The sequence below is a fragment of the Carassius gibelio genome, chromosome B1 (assembly GCF_023724105.1).
Source record: "Carassius gibelio isolate Cgi1373 ecotype wild population from Czech Republic chromosome B1, carGib1.2-hapl.c, whole genome shotgun sequence".
NCBI lineage: Eukaryota > Metazoa > Chordata > Actinopteri > Cypriniformes > Cyprinidae > Carassius > Carassius gibelio.
In genome coordinates, this window is record NC_068396.1 from 33,196,838 (window position 1) to 33,214,268 (window position 17,431).

A 17,431-nucleotide genomic window follows, 5' to 3' on the forward strand; every position below is an offset into this window, starting at 1 on the left:
ATACCTTCTCCTGTCTCTGAAATCTATAAACACACTTTTTTCGTAACATTTTCTCCAAACGCCAAAACAATGGCCGACAACCGGAACTCAGCGAGCTCTATTACTTCAAAGCGGAAGTACATCACGAATCTACGTGCAAGTAGTCTATTAATCACTTAATTATCTCATTAACTTTAACTCAGCTTCAGTGTTAATTTAACACTCCTATTTTATCACTTTCACACTCCCGAGTGTGGTCTCACATGTACTCCCAACAGAGTTCATTTCACTCTGGATTTTTTGCTGTGTACAGAGTCCAGATCAATTCACTTAATTTCTTACGCATGAAGTCAGACAACAAGGAAAATGAGAAGGAAAGTCACATTTACTCCAGGAACACAACACTGAAAACAAATTTTAAAACTTATTAAACTTATTAGTCTTACAAAACAATGTCAAACTGAGTGATGAGGGTGTTAATATTTATGAAACATTAGTATTTCAACATTGTGCAGTGCAAGAGTGACTCAAATGACAGATGGCACAGATGCTTTCACTGATAACCTTTACATGCTGCCAACACAGGGTCCCTTAGAATTTGCTCATTGGCCCCTTAGCACTGGCCCTGCCTCCGGGGCTATTTCATAAAACAAGTTTACCAAATAAGCCAGGCTAAGTTAGCAACTTTGTTGGTTGCAATGCAATTTCCCATTGCCAACCAACTAAGTTCCTAACAGGTTAAATAAATCAAATAAAAATATAGGCTGCAACCAACTGTAATTAATGTATTGTGCCTAAGATTTAATGACTTTGTTTTAAGATTTTTGAAAACATTTTAATATGCTGCTATATGCGCATACATTTGTTCAGCAGTTTCTATCCATGCAGCCTTTCTCTCTGGTTTTACGACAGCTGTATTTTATTGTTATTAGTAGAACATTAAAACAATAAAATATAAAATTGCTCTTTCAAGGGTAAAAAACACTAAAGGAAAAGTTAAAATCACTAATTTAAAAGTTAAAACCACTAAACAAAAATTAAAATAAAAAATGTATAACAGACTATAAGAAGAATAAACATTAATTAATTAGAGTTAGTAATTAGGGCTATATTAGCCAGCTTACATTTGATTTACAGTTACTTCTATCATACAAATACACTTATAAGACAAGATCATGTCGACTCACACAAATATTAAGATTTAGCAAATGAACCTCAATAATGGAGACATTCATAGAAAAGCTTGTTTTTGAATGTTCAGGGGTGATCTGAATAATTTGTTGACTTTCACCATTGTTGAGGTACACTGAGTCTTGATCCTGTCCAATTAATTTATGTACAATGCTCAAAATAAAGAAGGTCAAAATTGTATGCGGTGGTGTTATAGGGCTAATGTAATGTGAAATAATTAAATATGAGTAATGCCCTCAGAGATCAAATAAAAGATTTTAAGATTTATATAAAACAGCACTAAGGCTTCCTTGAAGTTAAGTGAGGACTGCTCGTGCAGGGCCAGTGCTAAGGGGCCAACGTTTTGCCAATAAGGATTTTGCAATGTTAACACATCTAATCTATGTGGTAACACAGAGGTGGAGCCTGATCTGACAGATATTTAATAGTGTTTGTGACCCATTGAACATCATTACAACACAAACGGTGAGTTACTGTTTTAATCTCTGTTATTAACTGCACAAAACATTCAGACATATTTACAAAATTCAGATAATCATTCAGCAACATTGATATTTACCTTTTTCAGAATTATTCATGCAAAGCAAAGATTGCAGTAAGAGAAGATGGCAGTAAGTTAATGTTGATCACACTTCTAGTGTCAGTGTGGTTTGATTATTATGAATGAGGTTGATGATCAGTCGTGTCTCTCTGTAGATGAAGGTGTTTGCTGTGGCTCTGCTCTCTGTTTTCATGGGGTTTATGGTGTCCATTTCTGATGGATTAAATCCGGTCGACTGCTCTGACATCTATAAATCTGGACAAACCATCAGTGGGATCTACTCCATCTATCCAGCAGGTGACGTTCCTGTCTGGATTTACTGTGAGATGATCTCAGGTGGGAAAGATGAAGACAACGGAGGATGGACGGTACAAATGTGACTTTATATCATTAAACACACATCAGAACATTCATTATGAATAATATCTTCTACATAAACCAATCACAGGTGATTCAGAGGAGAATGGACGGCAGTGTGAACTTCTATCGGGCATGGAATCTGTACAAGAGAGGATTTGGGAATGTGCAGGGAGAATACTGGCTGGGTAATCGCTGTTTTGAGTAAAAAAAAAAAGAACATTAATATTTTGTGAACAAATCAAATAGGCAAGGCAAGTTTATTTATATAGCACATTTCGTACACAATGGTAATTCAAAGTGCTTTACATAAAAGAAAGTAAAATAATCATGAAGAAAAATAATAACAAAAATAAAACAAGCAATTTTAAAATGATTAAAACGTCTAAAAACAGTTAGAAAACGATTTTACATAAAAAAAATAAAATAAAAAAAAACAGTGAAAATATAGTGCAATCAGTTTGGACATTGCACAGTGCTCATTCAACAAATGCACAGCTAAACAGATTAGTTTTGAGTCTAGATTTAAATGTGACTAGTGTTTTAGCACATCTGATCTCTTCTGGAAGCTGATTCCAGCTGCGGGCAGCATAGAAACTTAAGGAGGACTCCCCTTGTTTTGTGTGAACCCTTGGTATTTCTAACTTTCTCGATCCTAGTGATCTGAGTGCTCTGTTAGGTTTATATTCAGTGAGCATATCTGCAATATATTTTGGTCCTAGGTCATTTAGTGACTTATATACGAGTAAAAGTACTTTAAAATCAATCCTAAATGTAACTGGGAGCCAGTGTAAGGACCTGAGGACTGGTGCGATATGCTCAGATCTTCTGGTTCTGGATGAGCTGCAGCTGTCTAATGGTCTTTTTGGGAAGAACCCATTACAATAGTCCACCCTGCTGGTGATGAAGGCATGAACAAGTTTCTCCAAGTCTTGACTGGAAACAAAACATCTGATTCTTGCAATGTTTTTTAGATGATAGTATACTGATTTAGTTACTGCTTTGACATGACTACTGAAACTAAGGTCTGTGTCCAGAATCACACCAAGATTCCTGACTTGATTTTTAGTTGTTTGACCCCTAGAGTCAAGGTATGCATTCACCTTGAACACTTCATCTTTGTTTCCAAATGCAATGACTTCAGTTTTTTCCTTGTTTAACTGAAGAAGGTTCTGGCACATCCAACTATTAATTTCATCAATGCATTGGCAGAGGGAGTCAATGGGGCTGTAGTCATTTGGAGATAAGGCTAGGTAAATCTGGGTATCATCAGCATAGCTGTGGTACACTGTAAAACCCGACAAGTAAACTTTACTCAAACCGTTTGAGTAAACAGATTGCCTTGATTTAAACCATGTTCGTTTTAAAACTTTGCATTTAAGTAATTAATTGATTTACTAAGTGCTGATTGAGAATTAGTGATGAACAGTTCATCACTAAAGCTCAATTATCACTCAGTTAATCACTTAATTGCAATGTATATTTTCTTTCAGTGAACTCAACTGAATTAAGTTCAGAGTACTCATAACTGTTCGTTTTTTCAGCTTAAATGGTTTAAGGCAATCGGTTTCCTCAAATGGTTTGAGTTAACATAACTTGTCAGGTTTGAGTGAGGCTGTGTATGAAGTCAGCTGTAGTTCCTTTCTCTCTTTTCTTCATTAATTCTGTTTGTTAACAGCAGCTGTTCATCACTAAAGCTCAGTTATCACTCGACTAAGCCCTTTTTGGTCCGTTTTCTCTATTTTTACATTTCGGCTTATAAACCATATGTAATGATGGTGGACCACCATGTATTTGGTATCAATGGATTCAGAAGACCCTAAGCTACCATAAGCAGGCAATATGTCTATAAAGGAAGTATGAGTGAAAAATTGCACAATAAACTAGAGAATTTCAAAAACGAAAATTAGATTTTTGTCATTTATTACTGAAAATCCTACCTCACAGAACAATAGTTAAAAGTTTTTGACCCAAAAATATATTTTTCATACTCTTTGCTTGACAGAAATGGGTTAATGTTCAATCAAATGTGTAAAGAACAATTAAATAATTAACTTTATTTACAAACAGTCCTAGGCATTTTTTTTTTATTTTTGGGCCTAAGCCCTTTTTGGTCTGTTTTCTCCATTTGTATATTTGGGCTTATAAATCATATGTAAAGGAGATGGAACACCCTGTGTTTGGTATCTATGGATTCAGAAGACCCTAAGCTACCATAAGCATGCATGCAATATGTTTATAAAGGAAGTATGAGTGAAAAATTGTACAATAAACTAGAGAATTTCAAAAAACGAAAATTAGATTTTTGTCATTTATTACTGAAAAACCCACAATATAGAACAGTTTTTGAACAAAAAAAAAAAAATTTTTCAAACTCTTTGCTTGACAGAAATGTGTTATTGCTTAATCAAATGTGTAAAGAACAATTAAATAATTAACTTTTTTTAAAAACAGTCCTAGGCATGCCAGTGAGCAAAGCAAGGCCTCTCCAGGCCTTTCCAGTAATTGTTCCAGAGCTTGTTCTGCCGTAAATCTGTTACTGCTTGCCATTTTGATAAAACAATTCTGTAATAATGCTGTATCTCTCTCGAATTTATCTCTTTGTGCTCGCTAACACTCCGATCGCTTTCTGCTTTCTCCACGTGATGCTGATTCTCCGATCGCTCGAATTTAGCTCTTTGTGCTCGCTAATACTCCGATCGCTCTTTGTAACACTCCGATCGCTTTCTGCTTTCTCCACCCTGATGCTGATTCTCTGAACGCTTATTGATTACATGTCTTTTACTATAGTCCAGCCAGCTTTTACAAGGCTACAGCAGAGCTACAGAGTCCTCTGAATGGCTAGAAGACATAACCTTCCTCTGATTGGGTTAGAAAAAGATTTCTCCCAGCGGCAATTTTTCCATTGGCTGTTGCGTGTTGAATCTGCCTAACACATTCGTTTTCATTGGCCTGTTTACGCAGTGGTATTGCGCAATAAGGGAAGTGTTTAATATACACCGCTGTTTTCAGTGGAATCTGAGGAAGACGGCAAAAAAAACCCTGCATCTCTCTAGCATTAATAGTTTTTGAGATAACTACACATTTGTAAAAGTATGCCATTTTGGGCGGTACCGCCCAATCCGTCCCCAGAGGATTAATTGCAATGTATATCTTCTTTCAGTGAACTCAACTTAATTAAGTTCAGAGTACTCATAACTGTTAGTTTTTTTCAACTTAAACGGTTTAAGGCAATCGGTTTCCTCAAACGGTTTGAGTTTACATAACTTAAGGATATCTGTTTACTCAAACCGTTTGAGTTAAGTTTACTTGTCGGGTTTTACAGTGTAGGCAATTTGGTTCTTTTCATTATTTGACTTAGTGGAAGCATATACAGGCTAAACAAGAGCGGTGCAAGAATTGAGCCTTGTGGGACTCCGCATGACATGGACGTCCACTTAGACTTATGCTCTCCTAGACTCACATAATAGCCTCTCCCTTCTAAGTATGACCTGAACCATTTGAGTACCATCCCAGAAAGCCTGACCCAGTTTCCCAGTCTCTCTAGTAGTATGTTATGATCGACAGTGTCAAACGCAGCACTGAGATCTAGCAATACCAGCACCAATATTTTGCTTGTGTTTCTATCTTAATGAGTGCTGTCTCTGTGCTGTGATGCGGTCGAAAACCAGATTGAAAATTGTCCAGGTATACATTTGAGTTTAAGTATTTGTTCAGCTGATTAAAAACTACCTTTTCTATAATTTTGCCTATAAAAGGAAGATTAGATATTGGTCTAAAATTGCTCAAAATTGTGTTATCAAGATTGATCTTTTTCAGGAGGGGCTTAACAACTGCAGTTTTTAGGGAGTTTGGAAATGTCCCAGAAAGAAGTAAGGAATTCACCACTTCTGAAAGATCTGCTTTTAAGCAGTCAAGCACACTTTTGAAAAAAGATGTGGGAAGTGTGTCAAGACAACAGGTTGATGATTTTAGTTGCTGCACTATGTCTTCCAGAACTTGGCTATCAATTGTTTCAAAAATAGACATAGTATCTTTTTGATATTGTGGCCTAATCTGTCTGACCTCTGCATTACTTGAGGATGTGCTAATCGCCTTCCTGATATTTATGATCTTCTCAGAAAAGAAGGAAGCAAACTCATTGCATTTGCTGTCTGATAGCATTTCACTGGGAATCTGACTTGGGGAGTTTGTCAGTCTCTCAACAGTGGCAAAAAGAGTACGAGTATTATTTAAGTTACTGTTTATAAGGTTTGAGAAGATGTTCTGTCTAGCTGTGGCTAGTTTCACATTAAAAGCATGAAGGCTGTCTTTATAGATGCTATAGTGAATTTCAAGTTTTGTCTTCCTCCACATCCTCTCTGCTTTTCTGCATTGTCTTTTCATAGTCTGAACTGCTGTTGATCTTCTCCAAACTGATTTCTGTCTGTTTGTTTTCTTAGTGACTATTATTGGTGCAATATCATCAATAACATTCTTAACTTTTGAGTTGAAGGAATCAAGGAGAATATCAACAGAGTCTGCAGAAATGCTTGGTGTTAAAGATATAGCCTCCATAAATAGTACACTTGTGTTCTTGTTTATGCATCTCCTTCCGACTGGGAAAGATCTAGATTCAGTGGTAGGAGAGATCAATATATCAAAGAAAATACAGAAGTGATCAGGTGCTATGTCCTTAGTAACAATGGATGAAATGTTTTAAACCCTTACTGATGATTAGATCCAGAGTGTGTCCACCTTTGTGTGTGGGTCCATGCACATGCTGAATCAGGTCAAAAGTGTTTAGAACCATTATCATTTCTTTTGTAGTTTTGTTTTCTGCATTATCTATGTGAATATTAAAATCCCCTGCAATTGCAAAACAGTCAAACTCGGAGGAAATCATTGATAACATTTCTGTGACCTCTTCAACAAAGGCTGGAGAGTATTTTGGAGGCCTGTAAATAATAATAAACAGAATGCGTGGGGCACCTTTCAGCACAATCCCTAGATATTCGAAAGACAAGTAATGACCAAATGACACTTGCTTGCATTGATAGACATCTTTAAATAGAGCAGCTACACCCCCACCTCTCCTAACAGTCCTGCAAACACTCATGTAAGTGAAGTTAGGAGGGGCTGCTTCATTTAGGATTGTTGCACTGCAGCTGTCTTCTAGCCATGTTTCATTTAGAAACATAAAATCCAGGTTGTTTGTGGTTATAAAGTCTTTGATTAGAAATTATTTATTTTTTAGTGAGCGAATGTTTAAAAATGCTAACTTGATGGCAGTGCTTGGTGTCTTTATATCAATCTTAGTTTGATGCATAATAGGCCGCAGATTAGATGAGTTTGCACTTCGGCTTGAGAAGGCCTTAGACTTTCTATCACGTGATAAAACTGAAATAGAGAAAGCTACAGGCACACTGGGTTCCCGCTTGTTCTGTAAGCATTTGTGAATGTTGCTGCTATTATAGCGGGGACCCGACACATATCACTGAGAGCTGCTATCAGTTGTTTTTGGTTCACCTTCAGCAGATAGAGGGTTTGGGCCCTGGCGTTGTGGCAGCGGTCGAAGAGCTCTCATAGGAACAGGGACCACAGGCTTTGGTGGTTGGGGGGCCCGCGGTTTTTTTGTTGATATCTGCGAGCTAGCAGCGAATGAGTGGGAGAGTTTAGTCCCAACATACACCAATTCCTCCATTTTCTGTGAGAAGCACAGAAGTGGAGATGCTGGAGAGAGGGATAATGTGTCTGGTGAGATGGGCTGTGTCTCTGGTGTTTCCGGTGGCTATGATGTGTTGTCCTGGCTTCCCTGGCTGTTTTCCAGAAAGTTTTGATACATCACAGTCAGTCTGTGAGGAGCTCTGTGGGCAGGGCTCAGCTGGGATAGTGTCTATCAGCAGTGCTTGTTTTGGCTGCATGGTGTTATCAGTGTCCTTGTGGGATATGTCAACCACATGATGACTCGGACCCAGTGTGTGTGTGCTGAATGGATTGACACACTCTGCTGAAGGATGACAAAGGGAGAAGTAGATATTGTCCTTAAACACTCTTGCACCAAGTTTGTTTGGGTGAAGGGCATCCGGTTTAAACAATTGTCTATGGCCCCAGAAAAGATTGAAGTTGTCGATGAAATTTACTCCTTTTTTATATTACAGGATCTTTGTAGCCATGTGTTTAGCCCAAGCAACCTTGAAAACATATTTGTTCCCCTGCTGGGAGTGGTCCACTGATGAACGACTGAACTTTGAGTCTTCGAAGTGTTTCAAAGAGTTCACTGAAGTCCTTCTTAAGGAGTTCTGACTGCTCTTTCTGAATATCATTCTTTCCCACATGGATGATGATTTGATTTGCAGTCTTGTGCTTCATCAGAATGTTCTGAAGTTCCTTGTTCACATCAGAGACCGTTGCTTGAGGAAGGCAGCATGTTGTTGTAGTCCTGCTACAGATGTTTCTGATAACAGAGTCACCCACTATCAGAGTTCTTGGCTCGGCTGCGCTCTGAGCTGAATGCCGCTGTCTGCTCGACCTTGAGCGCCTGTTAGTAGTGATGATAGCTGCTGGCTGATCAGATCCATGTTTAAATACATTTGGGGATTCCTCACCCACATTTATTAATGCTTGAAATCTGTTCTCCAGATGTATAGGGGGTGGTAGAATGGCAGTATTTACAAGCCTTGTCATAGTCGAATCTGGCGTAGAGGAAGCTATGGCAGCAATAGGAGAAACTCATGAAGTATGATATTTTGTGTTCCTTTGGGTCTTGCTCCCTGTTTGTGCCATCGATTAGTGTGGAGATCAGTTTCGGCTTGTTCCTCTACACTTGGTATAAACTGTTAAGTTTCAGAAGATTCATGGGACTCACCGGCTGTATGCTGAGAGGGTCCATGATGATGGTCTGCTAAGTGTTCCGTCTGTTTTGGAAGTCCAGCAAGTAACTTTGTTTCAAGAATCACAATCCTCTGTAGAAGTTTTCAGCAGTTCAACAAGTAGATCCAACAGGATGCATTTTCTCTGTCTTCTGTTTGAATGTAGGCAGTTGTTTTCCCGTCTCCGGAATGTAAGCTGTTAGCAGTGGGAGACAAAGTCTTCTTTTTGTAGTATTATTCCAGTCCCAAAGAGTTTTTAGTTTTAGCGTTTGTGCCAAAAATCAGTTGAGTTTGAGCACTGTGCTGATCTGCTGAAGTAAAAATCTTAGAAAAATCAGAAATTAGTACGGAAATAAGAAGCAAAGTGCAAGAACAGTAAGCTAGAACGTCAGAACGGTAGCAAAGCCGGAAGTTGCATGATTAGAGGTGTTGACGATCAAATACATTTTGGTAACAGGGCATTAAAGGAAATTAACATAATATCATTGATTCTTCCTTTGAATGTCACTGTATATATATATATATATATATATATATATATATATATATATATATATATATATATATATATATATATATATATATATATATATATATATAAATTCATTTTCAATGTGGATGATCATGTCCAGTGTTTGGTTGAACGTGTTCTTCATGTGTGTTTGTGTGTATGATCAGGGCTGGAGAACATGTACCAGCTGACAAGCAACAGGAAGTACATGCTGAAAGTGGATCTGGAGGACTTTAATGGAAGGAAAGGTTATGCTGTGTACTCGTCCTTCTCTGTGGGTCCTGAAGCTGATGGGTATAAACTACAAGTTTCAGGATTCAAAGATGGAGGAGCAGGTAGAACACTTTTATTTATACTCTTGAAAATGAATTAATAAAGTCAAACCTGAAAAAATGTTTACTTGGTCACTGACTTTCAAATCAGTTTTGTAATTTCACTGAAACTTTTTTCATGTAAATTTGGATGCATCAATGCATTAACTTGAATAAGACAATACATCTCAGATATGTCTGTTTGTTGTGTGTGATTTCATCTGAAGGAGGTATATTTTTTAGAGTGTTTGCTCATCATGCTGCTGAGATCTTGAGAGATTTTATATATATTTTTTAATTTCAGTCATTTGTTTTGTTTTCTCTTTTTTTCTGTTGCTGTTGTTTTTCTTTTCTTCAGGGATTCTGGTTGTTAACAGGAGCTGCTTATAGTATAAGAGAATCCAGACACCGATATAGTCAGCTGGAATATATTAGTAAATTAGTAATTTAGTAAACTCATACTATAATACTACCCTTACTATTTATGCAGTATCCAGTATGTATTCTGTGCATGGTATGCTAATTATTGGTCTGCATGAATACCATGATGACCTACTATATTTGCCAGAATATATAAATATAACTTTAGTACATCTGTAAATTAGTACAGAAACTGTGGTAGGAATGGCATACTACCCTACAATTCGTACAATATTGCAGTATGCTATATGCATGCTGTGAATAGTATGTTAATTTTCTGTATGCATGGAATTCCTGAATACCAGCTACATTTGCTGAAATTTTATGTATGCATTTGAAGATGGGATACTGTTTCCCAGAATGCAATGTGCTCCACATGACATTTTCATCTTCATACGCGTCAGTGAACTGGAGTCGGAGAATAGTAATTATAAAAGTGGCAATTGTATATGTATGTATACATATACATGTCAACTACAAACTATTGCTGGGTATCTAAAAATAATATTATTAGTAAGACATAAATTCTATTTTAATCTCTACAGCACATTTCAAGTCAAATGATGTCACCTTTATATCTACAGCACTTTATACAGTACTGATTGTTTTTAATATGTTAAATAATAATAATAATAATAATAATAATGCATTAATATAATATATAAATTATCTAATTTATTATATTATATATTAGCAGTGGTGCCAGTAAAGTACTGTTAATTTACAGCTCTCAACCATTAATTTACAACTCTTATTTTTATTTTACAGTGTTTTACTGTAAGTCTAATATTAAAATGAACTCTACTCCCACTGCTTCAAACAGTCCAAGTTTAAAAACTAGCATTCGTACGATGTTAATAATGTAAACTTAATTTATTTGAGTCCACTGAGAAGGAACATTTCTTAATATAAAACTGCAAACACTTAATGTTTATGACTTTTAAATGTGTATGACTTTTACTAAAATCACTGCAGTTTATTGTCAGCCGAAGCACACATGTATGTGGTGCAAGTACTTAACACAGAGATCACCACTGTATCAGTGACTCCAGAAGATCAGTGTTTGACGCTCATCATTGATTGAAGAACAATCTCTCTCCAGCACAATGGTGGACCACAAAACCACATTAACAGATCTCTCTTGTGCGATTTTTCTTTAAAACAATGCATTCTGGGTAATATTGATAATTTTCGAGGAAGTAGCCTGCTGCAATATATATATTAAATTAACAGCATTCAAAGTCGACACTCAGCGGCTGTGTTTCAAATCACACCCTACACCCTCATTCACTATTCCCTACATGAGTTTACTAATATAGTCCACCTGACAGAGAGATGAACAGCTGCTGTTAACAAGCAGAATCACTGAAGAAAAGAGAAACAAAAGGTCATTTTAGTTTGTTATTTCAAACTTTTAATTAAGCAATGTGTTAATGATAATTATATAACAAAACAACAAATGCTTAAAAGCAAATTACTTTGAATTATTAAAAGGGTCAAGAGCCCAACTAAAGCAAACACTGATCTCCATGATGGTGGCATAATTTTAACCAATAAATCATCTGATCCTCTGTAATTCTCAATAACAGCAGGTGTTATCACTAATGCACAATCATCATTTAATAAGTCTCTTAATTATCTCACTAACTTTAACTCTTTGAGGACTTTGATTTAATACTTGCTTGTGACTTGAAAGGAATGACTTGGTTCCTCCTCAGGTGAAATCAGCTGCTGAGTTCATGGGTGGAATAAACATATGGCAGGACTTTTACTTACTGACTCCTGGACTTTACACCTCTGTCTGTAATATATCAGCTTTTTTTGCACTCTTTGGCCACCAGGTGGTATTGTGAGCAAAAAATAATTAACCCTTTTGTCTACCACTTCACTGAAAAGGTGAAAGCTTCATGAGGCTTCACCTCTCCATCACTAGCTGTGGCGTCAGTGATTCTGTCTGAATTCACTCATTAGTGTTCATTCTCTCTGTCAGGTGGACATTATCAGTAAACTCATGTGTCGACTTTAAATGCTGTTAATTTACGATATCATATATAGCAGCAGGCTACTTTCGCGAAAATGATGCATATTACCCAGAATTCACTGTTTTGATTTCATTCAAAATTAGGCCATTTTTTACAGTGATTTTTAAACGTTTCGAGTTTAAAAACTAGCATTTATATGACGTTAGTACTGTGAACTTACTTAATTTGAGTCCATTGAGAATAAATATTTGTTAATATAAAACTCAACACAGAGATCACCACTGTATCAGCGACTCCACATTTACTGTCTTTATACAAAACAGCAGTAGATCAGGGTTAATGGCTCATCATTGACTGAAGCACAGGCTCTACTCTCCAGCACAATGGTGAACCACAAGACTACATTAAACTAACAGATCTCTCTTGTGCAAACACACATTAATACAGTCGAGTTCCGTATTTACTCTCATTATCAGTGTATATGACTTTGCATAACTTTTTTTCTGTGAATGGTCACAAAAACTTTAGTCAAATTAACTTTCATTCATTTGGTAAATCTGACTTTAACGTTTTACAGTGTATTGCTGTTTTTTCCTTGACATACATGCTGACCTTGAAAAACAGCATGTTACTGTCAAAATGTGGCTGTTTTTTACAGAGATTTTTAACAGTGTAGGAGAGCTTTTTTCCCTTAAGATATTAAATAACATAAATAGTAAATATGTTGTAAAAAAGTCATAAATAATATGTTAACATCATCAATGATGTTCTTCCTCTTTGCAGGTGATTCTTTGTCCTTCCATAATGGACAGAAGTTTTACACCTTTGACAAAGACCAAGACAACGACAAGAGAAACTGTGCGAAACAGTTTCTCGGGGCATTTTGGTACTATAACTGTTACAATGCAAACCCCAATGGTGTGTATTTGGGGGGTGAATATTCCACCGATATAGCCATTGGAAATGTTTGGTACACCTGGAAGGGCAATTGGAATATCGGTATGAAATCCATCACCATGAAGATCAAACCTGTGCCCTAAAAACACTGTTTTCAGGAGCAAACATCTGATGATGTTTTCACTATATTACAAATGTGAAGGTTCAAGCAAATCAACAATTGCTTTTCTCTTTTGATTTATTATTGTAGAAATTAATGTGAATGTTCTAACATTACTTTTTGAATTGCTGTTGTAACTCTAGACAAGCTAAGAAAAAAATGATCAGGTGGTGTTTGTTTTGCTTTTACGTAATCTTTGTTTTACCTGAATATCTGAGCTCATTCAGAGCCTGATCTCTGAGTTACATTAACTTTCATTATAGCAGCCCTGTGATTCAACAATAAAAGGCCTGGAGTTTTCAGTGTAATTTAGAGATTAAGAATTCTGATTGAGAGAGGGGAACTTTCTTTTGGCACACAGTGACATCAAGAACCAGCATATGAATCTCAAGAATGGTGACAAACAGCATATTCAGACCAACTGTAAGAATCACAAAACAAGCTTCTATAGAATTGTTGCTCATAATTTATTGATGCCGCAAAGCATGATGGGAGCCATAAATGAGTTTTGATTGGTGGCACCCAGAATGCAGTGCAACATGCTTTTTGTTGGTCACCATTGTTGAGGTTCTCAGGCTGATTCTTGATTTCTGTGTGCCTAAATGAAAAAACTTTTTTTTTTAACAAGGTTTTGATCAGAGGTGCTTATAAGAATTTCTCAGCCAATGCTGAAAACACCTAAACTTATATTGTACATTACAACCACAGGACGTCTGTTATTGATAAGACACACCCAACTCAGAAACCCAGATCAAATGATGACGCAAAAACAAATAACACCACCTGATCTCATTTCCTTCTTGGCTTGTCTAGCTGCTATTTCACAATTAGCAACTAGAGCTGTAGTCAAGTCCGGCTTTGTCGAGTCCAAGTCAAGTCCAAGTCCAGGATTAGTCGAGACCGAGTCCAAAGAGGTTCGAGTCCAAGTCAAGTCCAAGTCCAAAAGCTTCGAGTCCAAGTCCAAGACCGAGTCCAAATGAAAGAAAAAAGGGTCCTCTTCAAGACCACATACTCAACTGATAATGTTTGTGATGCGAGAGAAAGCATATCTCCTATTCTAAGAAAATCATTTTACATTATTATTTGTAATGATCAAAAAGCATGTGCAAAGTCACAACTCTGTAGGACAGGGGTCTCCAAACTACATCCTGGATGGCCAATGTCCTGAAAAGTTTAGCTCCAACTGGCCTTAAAACACCTGGAAGATTAGTGTGTCTAGTAAGAGCTTGATTAGGTTCAAGTGTGTATAATTAGGGTTAAAGCTAACAGGGGCGTTAAACAAGATCCCGGGCCCTATGCATAGGCAGTCCTGATGGGCCCCCATGGCCCCCACTCATGTAAATATCCAGGTAAAAAATATATATTTCAGATTCATACTTTTCAAGGGCCCTCTCTTCCTTTGGGGCCCTGGTAATGAGTACTGGTTTTACCCCCAGTCCGACCCTGGGAGCTAAACTTGGATAAACAAACAAAGTTTGGAACTGTAAGGTCAAATAATTTTTATGTACTTTATTTTTTGTTGACATTATATCTGTGGTCAAAAATGTATATGACTATGCCTAATTGGCACAGTGCACAGACACACGCAAAGCTCGGGATATGACAAATGCGCGCAGCAAGGCTAGAATGGATACGTTTGGCTCTACTGGGCATGCGTACATTAAATACAGTGAAATTTTTGTCATACTGTACTAGGGCTTGCATAGACTAGTCGAGCACTGTCGGAAACAATCGACTACTCCAGCATGCATGAACCATAATGCATACAAAGTGTTTGCAAGTACGACGTGAATTTTAGAATTACAATATTGCGTGGAGCTGTTACTATATGACCTTATCTATGTTGCATGTAAAAATAAAATATGTAATGTAATAATTAGAGTTGTGCCTGAAGCCGAATACCTTATTCGGAATGGCACGGATAATGGCTTAAAAAACGAATAACGCTCAAGGAATAATTCTGCCTGAATACTCGGCTAAAGCTGACAGAGTCTGGTGTTTGCTAGATAACAGGTGAGCCAGGGCATCAGCGCCAGAATGAATGTAAACTTTATGAGTGAAAAGAGAGCAAATCAAACACCGCTTGGTGTCGCCTCTCTGTTTATCTCTCAGAAATCAGAGTGTTGCAAGAGTAATTTTACCTATAATAATACATCATAGCTACACGTTATATTATTTGTATATATTTAAAAGGCAAATATTGAAAGCTTAGGCTACCATGATACGAATGAATGGATTAAGCACAGCGCGCTCACCAATCAAACAGCCGCGCTGCGCGTCTCAGTCTCTCAAAAACCAAATCAGTTCTCTCTCAAGAGTAGGCTAATAATCAGCTTCGATAAGGATACATTGTCTACTTGTCCTATGTGTTTGCATATTTACCTTTTGCTGGTTTGCGTGGCACACACACATCTGTTTAGTGAAGTTCATTAACATTAAGACTCGCTCAAAGTGTTCTGCGTAATGAGAATGTGTGCATTGAATGGATTCAGTCGTGTTCAAATGATCACTAAACGTTTGTCATGACATCTCTCTGCTTGCATGATAAATATTATTTTAGAAATTAATAATTATTTCAGTTTAACACGACATACTTGTTCAGTGATAACTACGAAAAAATATATAAAAAGTCATAACAGTCTTATCAAGTAACTGTACGATGTTGTTTCCGAATGCAGATAGGAAAAATTTTGTGATTGTTACAGATACAAATACTGGCTGTTACATGAAAATGTAAATATGTAATGTCATATATAAAGTTTTAAAAATTTACATATGTAATTGTTGCATAAGGCTATACATTAATACGCGTTTATTGATAAAAAAAAGGCTATCTAGGTGTAGACGTAAATAAAACACAATCTAACAGGTAGAAAATTAAATTAGAAACATCTAAACTTTTCAGGTCGCAGTAAGTGCACCACTGGTCATGAACATCCTTTCCCGGAACAATACTGAAAGCTAAGGCAAGATGGAGAAACAGATGATCATAGTTGTACAAGGATAGCCATTTTTTAAATGAATCTATTAGCAGAGCTACTGCAAGTGATTTTAAGTGCTGGAATTCCATTTATTCTTTGCTGAAACTTCTGCGTCATCATGGAGAGCGGGTCATGGTTGCCCAGCGCAGGCTACAGAGTGCTTTGGAAATAAGGAGAGCGGCGCGCCTAGCGTTTTCCACACGTTTTCAGTCGCGACATCATGCAAATGTGGTTTTGTTTTGAAGGAGAAATTTTTTATTTTATTTTTTTACTGGACTCGGTCAAGACCAACTAGAAGACTTGGCGAGCCCAATGGCCAAGTCCGAGACAAGTCCGAGTGCAAATTCAATGAGTCCGAGACGACAAAAAAATGTCTCAAGTCCGGACTCGAGTTCAAGACCTGACTCGAGTACTACAGCCCTACTAGCAACCAAAAAAAAAACTGTTTAAAATGTTAAGGGTCAAGAGTCCAACTAAAGCAAACACTGACCACTACAATGGTAAGCAAATTAATAATTTTTTTCCTTCAGTGATTCTGTTCGTGAACTTTAGGTGTCTTCAATAATTCTGTTTTGGGGGCCTTACTACCTTTTGAACATGCTGCCTTTATCATATCTATGTAAGCAACAAAAATGTGAATTTGTAAAAAGGCTGATGTCATGTGCATGCATATAATTTTTTCGAAGGGTGTTTCATGATCGCCAACTACTGGCCTGGCATGCGTAACATAGTATTCTTTAGCATAGTTTTTTTTTTTTTACATCACTTTTCCTTTTTTTTCATCCAATGAAATCAATATTTTTGTGTAAATTTTACTGAATTTTTTCATGTTATTCTACTCATTTTGAATGGTTAATTCTGCTTAATTAAAATGTGTTAAGTTTTATTAATAATACTGCTTGTAAATTTTTGACAATTTTATTGAATAAATATAGAGAATCACTTTTTACAGTGTTGACTCTGTAGAGGTGATGGCCATGAAAATGATGTTTGACTGACAGTAATGTTTGTTTGATTTACATAATTTTTTTTCAAAATAACATAATGTTGTGATAATTTTTGCTAAAAAAAATGGTTCATCACAGAAACACTTTACCAGCATTATGTGAAGTCATTTTGCTTTATTTGGCAAAAATGTGTGTGTATATGTCACACGTGTTGGTGTACAAGGCAAAGCACACAACAAAGGAGATATCAAAATAGTTATTTTAACGATATACAAGAGAAAAAGGGCACATCCAAACCCAAAT

General features: G+C 36.6%; 1 protein-coding gene across 1 annotated transcript; it reads left to right on the forward strand.

Annotated features, from left to right (window-relative positions):
* Nucleotides 1-1,728: 1,728 nt before the first annotated feature.
* On the forward strand, nt 1,729-17,151 carry LOC127949539 (microfibril-associated glycoprotein 4-like). Its single transcript, XM_052546992.1, has 5 exons — nt 1,729-1,781; nt 1,867-2,079; nt 2,160-2,256; nt 9,598-9,765; nt 12,927-17,151. Exons 1-5 carry the CDS (start codon nt 1,776-1,778, stop codon nt 13,181-13,183), a joined length of 741 nt encoding a protein of 246 aa, XP_052402952.1. The 5' UTR covers nt 1,729-1,775; the 3' UTR covers nt 13,184-17,151.
* Nucleotides 17,152-17,431: the final 280 nt, after the last annotated feature.

Bases quoted from the DNA above. Each gene is read 5' to 3' on its own strand.
- LOC127949539 (XM_052546992.1), top strand. The intron at 2,080-2,159 runs GTACAAATGTGA...AACCAATCACAG, and splicing joins AAGACAACGGAGGATGGACG to GTGATTCAGAGGAGAATGGA. The intron at 2,257-9,597 runs GTAATCGCTGTT...GTGTATGATCAG, and splicing joins GCAGGGAGAATACTGGCTGG to GGCTGGAGAACATGTACCAG.